General features: G+C 38.1%; 1 protein-coding gene across 2 annotated transcripts; it reads right to left on the minus strand.

Moving 5' to 3' along the window:
• Positions 1-2637: 2637 nt before the first annotated feature.
• Positions 2638-4048, minus strand: ccl32b.3 (chemokine (C-C motif) ligand 32b, duplicate 3). Of its 2 annotated transcripts, none has more exons than XM_053228054.1 (4): positions 3889-4048; positions 3592-3706; positions 3213-3343; positions 2638-2815 (listed from the first exon to the last, which is right to left on the minus strand). In XM_053228054.1, exons 1-4 carry the CDS (start codon positions 3944-3946, stop codon positions 2754-2756), a joined length of 366 nt encoding a protein of 121 aa, XP_053084029.1. In that variant the 5' UTR covers positions 3947-4048; the 3' UTR covers positions 2638-2753. The 2 variants fall into 2 exon arrangements, with proteins under 2 accessions (XP_053084029.1, XP_034154057.2); XM_034298166.2 differs by having other exon boundaries at positions 3592-3709; positions 3889-4044.
• Positions 4049-7591: the final 3543 nt, after the last annotated feature.

Raw genomic sequence — 7591 nt, forward strand, 5'->3', positions numbered from 1 at the left:
CAAACCTAAAATGGCATTCAGCTCTGCTAGCAGCCACTGGCAGTACAGAGTCCTGGATTTCGGGCTGCACAGGGCCCCTGCAACATTTGAATGCCTTATGGACATCATCCTATGCCCCCACTGTCAATTCATTGCAACCTATGATTCACTCCACCACCTGATCAGACCTACACCACCTCAGGGAGGTCCTGGGCAAGCTCTGGAAGGCCGGGCTGATAGCGAACCCATGAAAGTGTCATCTGGACCTGACTGAGGCACAGTACCTGAGGTACCGCATCATCCAGGGACTACTGAAACCACAGGAGAAGAAGATTGAGGCTGTAAAAGGGTACCCATAGCCCATAACAAAGCAACAAATATGTGCCTTCTTGGAGTTGGCAGGGTATTACCAAAGATTTGTGCCTAAATTCTCTATTCCAGCCTCCCCCCTCTCGGATCCTTTATCATCTACACCAAAACCTCTGAGGCCAGGCTGGGCACCATGCTCTCCCAGCACTTCGACACTGAGGAACATCTGGTATTGTCCACGAGCCGAAAGCTGACCCCTGTCAAATGGCGATACGCCACTGTCTAACGAGAAGCCCTGGCCATAAAGTGGGCCATCAAGGAACTGAGCTATTACCTGGCAGGCCGACAATTCACCCTGGTCCCAAACCATGCCCCACTACAGTGGATGGCCAAAGCCAAGGACAGCAATGCTCGGGTAACTCGGTGGTTCCTTTTGTTACAGGACTTCTTGTTTCAGGTGCAGCACAGAGCAGGGGCCCACCATGGCAGCACTGATTGCCTTTCCTGGAGGTACAGCTTCTGCACAGAAACGTCACTGGCAGTAGGCTCAGAGGGTGGGGGGGTGGGGGGTACTGACAGAGGGCCTCCAGCCCTGCCACATGGAACACTGCACACTCCTCGCTCAACTGCCGCCCGTGTACTGATGGGACAGCGTCACTTCAGCACCGATGTTGTGGAGAGCAAGAGCACATGGCTGGAAGATGGGGCAGCAGAGCAAAGCATGACCCAGAAAGCCAGTCACCCTCACTCTTCCTCCACCAGCACCACCATTTCCCCTCACCTAACTCTGCCTGTTCTGTGTCTGTGTTCTGCCTGCCACACCTGCAAGACGCTACAAAGGAAACAATGAGCAAAATACAACAGGTATTCTGAGTTTATCTTATGGTGTATGAACCATCAGTTGGCTATGAACAGCACAGAAGAGTGCAGTTCTCATCTCTTCACTTATACTGGACTTATCACTGAAAATTGATACTCACCAAGTTTTACTTTACTTGCCCAAAAGAGGAAAAAAGCTTCAAAGCTTCAAAGCTTCCTACCACAGATAGCCCCAACCTGTGTGTGTGGGCAGTTCTCTGAAATTATTTGTTACACTGGTTTCTGATTATCAGTTCCCACATCAAATAAGATACTTCGCTAGTAGCCAACATATGCTGACATCACAGGTTTGATGGGGATTACTGCTTTTACTGTAAACTAACTTCTCGTGGTGGCCATTTCTGCAGAAACTATTTAGGAAAGGTTTATGACATGTAATACACACACACACACACACACACATATCTATATTTATATTTGCATTTATAGTTGATTAGAACACATTTTCTGTTCAATCTAAATAATTTATTCATATTTGATTATATTCCTGTTACGCAACTGAAGAAGGACTTTTGTCTTTCGAAACTTTGTGTAATCCACAAGCATTACTATTGCTATTACAATAATTATTATGTGTTATTATTATCACATTAGTTACTCCCTGGCTTCGTTTTCAGAATTATACATATACTGTATATATATATATATATATATATATATATATATATATATATATATATATATATATATATATACAGTACATATAATTAAAATGTATTATTATAATGAATATTAAGTTGATATTCTTTACTCAGACAAAAGATAAAATAATAATAAACTTTATTAATCCTCAAAATTAGAATAGCAGGATGTAAAGTATGATATTATGAAGGGCGTGTGCAATGTACAAAGTAGAAAGTAGTAGGTCTTGAAATAGTAAGCAAGTCTCTTAATTGATATACTACATACTGATGTTAAATATTTAAATAATTAATCTTGAATTCCACACTTACAAACAATACAGACTAAAATTGTGACTGATTAGCTATATACAGTATTACAAAGTACATATAGTATTACAACAATGGATATATTGTATATATTATCTATATACAGTATATTAGCAATCTAGGAGGATTAATACTGGCATCGTACATTCACATTGCGAATGTGATTGACTGTAGTTACAAGGCGCCACCTACAGTGACCGGTGGCTAAAAGTGATCCTGAGCTGATCCAGTGTGCTGTCTAGGGGATAAGTGATATCAAATTCGAGTTTATCAGTCATCTTCTTTTTCATTAGGGTGTCTAGAGAGTCCAGGATTCACCTCATTACAAATGTCCCGAAAGGTTTTTTATTTTTTTTCATTTTTTTCTGGTCCTTCTTCTTAATGAAATGGAAGTGAACTTAACTAATAAATACGTCATATGATTTTTGATAAATGTGTGTGACAGGAAAATTGACAGTAGGTTTATTTTAATATTCTTTTCTGAGTATGCAATCAAATACAGAAAAAAACATTCTAAAAATTGTTGACAAACTTTTGGTTTATTGATCAAATATTCCACCAGAGGCATCAGTCTCCTTCAAAGTATGTCAGTAATGGACAAGAAAAGGGTAAAAAGGAAACATGGATTTTCTGCAGTCAAGACAAATACATCTCACAAGTGTCAGTTTTGTTGTCCAAACAAAAATGATAAATGCAATCTGTAAACAAAACAATGTATATTTTAACATAAAATATTACAACCTTCATTAAAGATCTAGGAGTATTTTAAAAAAGTTAATGTATTAGATATAGGTTTAAGTCACTGGTACATTATATATTTTGTACATTCCGAGGACTACATATTATTTACAGTATAGAGAAAAAAGACATAAATTTACAGATTAACAGATGAGTAAAAGATTACTAAAAGTCTGTTTTTAACCAATTAAGTCTAGGCCAGCCAGACCTAATACTGTAGTCCAAAGTTTGAATAGGCTTTAGATGAACAACCTATTACCTATTTATATTCAAATGAGTGCCAGCACTCACATAAAAAAAATTTTCATTTCAGTTTAGCTCACTCTCTTCCTTTCCCCTGCTTCCCTTTTCTCTTACCCCTTTTCCCTCCCCTGCTCTTCTTTCGTCTCTTCATGTCACAAGAGTCGGTTCCCTTCATCACAACATTTTTAATAACCCACTCTGCCTTTGGATCCAAACAGAAGTTCCGGTCTTTATGTGTCTTGATACTGGAGCACAAGATTTCAACAACAAAAACACAAACAAATGATCAATCTCCATTATTCCTTTAACATGCAAAAATTTTAGAAGCAGTATCAAAATGTGTCTAAAAATGCATAAAAATCTTGTGTATAAAACCTACTGATCAAAAATGTATCAAATCCTGGCTGACAGTCTCTTCCCCATAAAGGCAGTAAAGATTGTGTACATTGTAATCTAGTGAAAAGAAACTCTCATTTATTGTTTGAGTACTCACATGATTGCATCAAAGGGGCAAAGTCCTGCACTCTGGACTTTACAATCTGCAACATTTTTCACAGGCAGTCCTTTGATTGAATTTTTTTTCAAGCAGCAAAAGCTGGGCCAACTCACTGCTACAGGAAACATATTTTAAATGTCACTTCAGAAACAGAAACTTTTCTGTTTGGAATACAGCAATGGTGTAGTGATACTCATACTCAGTCTTTATATAATTCACTATCTAAAATACAGTAAAATATTAAGAAAGTATCTGCTGAGATGAAGTGAGACACACACAGCGGTTCTGACTTACCTTCGCTGCCACAGAGACAGGACATCATGCAGACAAAGAGTACATAGAACAAATTCATTGTGAAGCTGAGTGCTGACTGGAGAGATTCTGATTAACACTACACATTTCATAACTTTCATTTCCATCTCCCCCTACACACTCAGCCCCCAACCCACAATTTGGTCGGAGAAAGCACAGGGGCGTGTGTATGTGTGTTGTGTAAGAGCACAAGATAGAAAAAAAGAAACAGAAGTTGGGTGGTAAAGAACACAAGAAAGAAGCTCCACTGCACTGTGTGTCACAATTCAGATGAAAGGAAAATATGACCCAGGTGTCATTTACCATTATTGACCACAATAGCCATTAGTAAGGGGGGAAATATTTACTGCCCAATCATATCCACAGTTCTGCGGACCATAGAATATGACCACTGGAACGTTCCAGAAACGTTCCTTCAAGTATATTTTTTCCTGCAGGTATATTTTAATATCTAGAAATATAACAGAGTATATAAACTCTAATGACCAGACAAGACCTTCTTTAACAGCTCATAAATAACAAGCAAAGTCATAACAAGGTTTTACTTTTGAATTTTTCTAGTTCATCTCCAGAATGCACAGGAGTGTGTATATATCTGTGGGCTAAAGAGCACAAGAAAGACCCTCTCCACACAGTTCTGCTGCTGTGTGTCACAATGATTTTGAATGGAAACTTTGACCTAGGTGTCATCTACAATTGTTGACCACAATAGCTTTTAGTATAGGAGGATATATTTACAGACTTATCATACATACTGTGGACTGTAGAATATGACCACTGGAATGTTCCAGAAACTTTCTTACAGGTATATGTTTCCAGCAGTTATATTTTTATATCTAGAACAGGGGTGTCCAATCTTATCTGGAAAAGGCCAGTGTGGGTGCAGGTTTTCATTCCAATCAGGCAGGATCCACACCTGATTCCACCTGTTTAATCAGTTGATAGTGGCTTTCATTAGACTCAGGTGTGGTCCTGCATAGCTAGAATGAAATCCTGCACCCCTACCGGCCCTTTAAGACTGGACGCCCCTGATCTAGAATATAATAGAGTATATAAACTCTTCTACCCAGACCTTCTTTAACAGCTCGTAATTAAAAAGTAAAGCCATAACAAGGTTTTACTTTTGAAATTTCTAGTTCTCATACAAGGTTATTTGGCAAAATTGCACACATCTATATTCAGACCTCAGATGGAACTATTGACTTAAGTGCTATTTAGAGTCACGCACACAGGGTGGAGTTTAAGGTAGGTGCATATCTCAGTTGTAAGTAGTTCTGAATATTTTTATTGAGCTCATTTTCTAACATCAAGTCTCGCAGTTTGATGTAACCATAATATATGAAGCTTAAATTCATGTTTTGGGCTGTAAATACATGCCCAGTACTATGGAATGTCATTTGAGGACAATAGTAAATACATTAATATGACATTAATATTTAATTAATAGGGTCATCTCTTTATAGTGCATGAAAGGTATTTTCACACAAAGGACATCATCTTAATCGGAGACAAAGCTTACTTTGAGGACCACAATTTCTTTTTTATCAATACACTTAAGAACAACATTTAAACTGAGTTGTAGTTATAGTGTAAATAGGCAGACACTGACAAAAGTGCGAGGATCCTTGTGCAGAAGCACATTTTTATTAAAAACACAATCCAAAATCCAGGGTAGCAAGGCAGGCAGAGGTTAGCAGGTTATTTACAACACAAAACAAGTCCAAAGGATAATCCAAAGGAAATTCCAAGAGTGAGAGAATAGATGAATACACATAAAGTCTGTAATCAGAGACACAGCTAAGAACTCACACAAACATCGGGCTTAGCATCTATTAGCTTTTGTTTATGTAGCATCGAAGCAGGAAGTAACCAAGAATGTGTGCTAGAACTCCGGTGAGCACGACTCTGGGAATTCAAATTGGGTTGTGAGGCAGGTAAGAGTTGCTGCTAAGATACAGGACATAATCTCTGGCAGTTTGTTTATTCAAGTAAGTTTAAAATTCAATTTTATTTATATAGCGCTTTTAACAATGGTCACAAAGCAGCTTTACAAAAAATCTGGATATAAAATTCGAATGTAAATTTAAACCTAATGAGCAAGCCAAAGGCGACAGTGGCAAGGAAAAACTCCCTGAGGCAACAAGAGGAAGAAACTCACACAAACACCAGGCTTCGTAAAGCTTTGCAAGCACAACCCCTGCTGAAAGGCAAAAAAAAAAAAAGCAAAAACAGTCCTTGTCATAGAGGAGTAAACCATGGGCAGGTTTTCCTTACAGGAGAGTGAATTAGATTAACAAAAATGTTCATTGTTTTAACTGGAACTTCAAAATAATGACAAAGTAATGTCAATCTCAACAACACAAGATGGTTAGAAATATTACATTCATTCATTCATCTTCAGTAAGTGCTTGATCCTGTGCTTTGAAGTGCAGCCTATCTTAGGGTGCCATCCTCACACATTCAAACATCCTTTCACACTTATGGACAATTTAGTATACCCAGTCCACCTACTGGCATGCTTTTAGATGCTAGGTACCTGATGCAAAACAGAATGAAGCTTTGTTCTTTACAGTGTTTATCACCTGCTCCTGTTCATTTGGTTATCCTGGATGGAACTCTAAGGATTATTTTTATAATATAATTATAAGTGACCATGAATAGTGCAAATGTCATTCAGTTGCTACAAATGATCTAAAAACTGTAGTTATTATGGTGTGGGTATGAGAATAGTTATGGCACTGTCAATGAATCATTATTGCTTCAACCAAATGAATGCCCTTGTAGAAATTCATTGAGATACAGTTTAGGCCCAGGAGTGTACTAGAGGTTACAGCACAATTCAGTTTTTACTAGTCGAAGAGTAATTAAAAAACAGCTTAGCCTTGTCATTAACTAGTCTTAGCATAGTGAAGCAATTCAGAACATTACATTCTGATTCAGAACATTGCTATTTTAGGCCATTCATTTATTGCAGGAAAATGCTGAGAAACAATAGCAAAGATTGTATTAAAACACACTGCAATTCACAAATTGCCTGCTTCAATGCTTTTTAGGCTACACTGTTCAAAAACAAATATAAATAAATCAGTTCAATAAATGTGCAATGGAATACTTAACTAGGGATGTGCATCAGGCCTAGGATCCAGTGGGACCCAATCAAAGAGTCTTGGGAATGATTGGTTTTTACTCTTATAACATGTCTGACTGCCAGATATGAAGCTTGCCACATTGATTATCATATCCAGGAGGAGATACATGAACATTCGTAACAGAATCAGCAAGCTCAAGGTCAGCTTCTTCCCCACAACCATTACCCTGCTGAACTCTACTAACCCTGCTGCCAGGGTTAAAGTTAAAGTAAGTAAAAGATTGTACAAATGATGCATTATACCACTCTAGCTCTTCATCAGTAAATCAGATGGCTGACCACTGAAATCCTCACTCATTCCTTGGTGAGTCAAGCTATGGTTTCCACTATGTATATGGAAATTAACCACTCTGGCCACCCACTCACTTCATACAGTGAAGAGCAACCCACACTTTCTCACCCAATCAGTGAGAAATTCATTCTACTTACCTCCCCCATCCTAACTGAGATATATATATATATATATTAAGGGAACTCTCATAACTTTGTAATTCTCCCTTTTAGAATTCTTACAAACCAGCTCACCTGAAATGTTGT

The sequence above is a fragment of the Pangasianodon hypophthalmus genome, chromosome 22 (assembly GCF_027358585.1).
Source record: "Pangasianodon hypophthalmus isolate fPanHyp1 chromosome 22, fPanHyp1.pri, whole genome shotgun sequence".
Lineage (NCBI taxonomy): Eukaryota > Metazoa > Chordata > Actinopteri > Siluriformes > Pangasiidae > Pangasianodon > Pangasianodon hypophthalmus.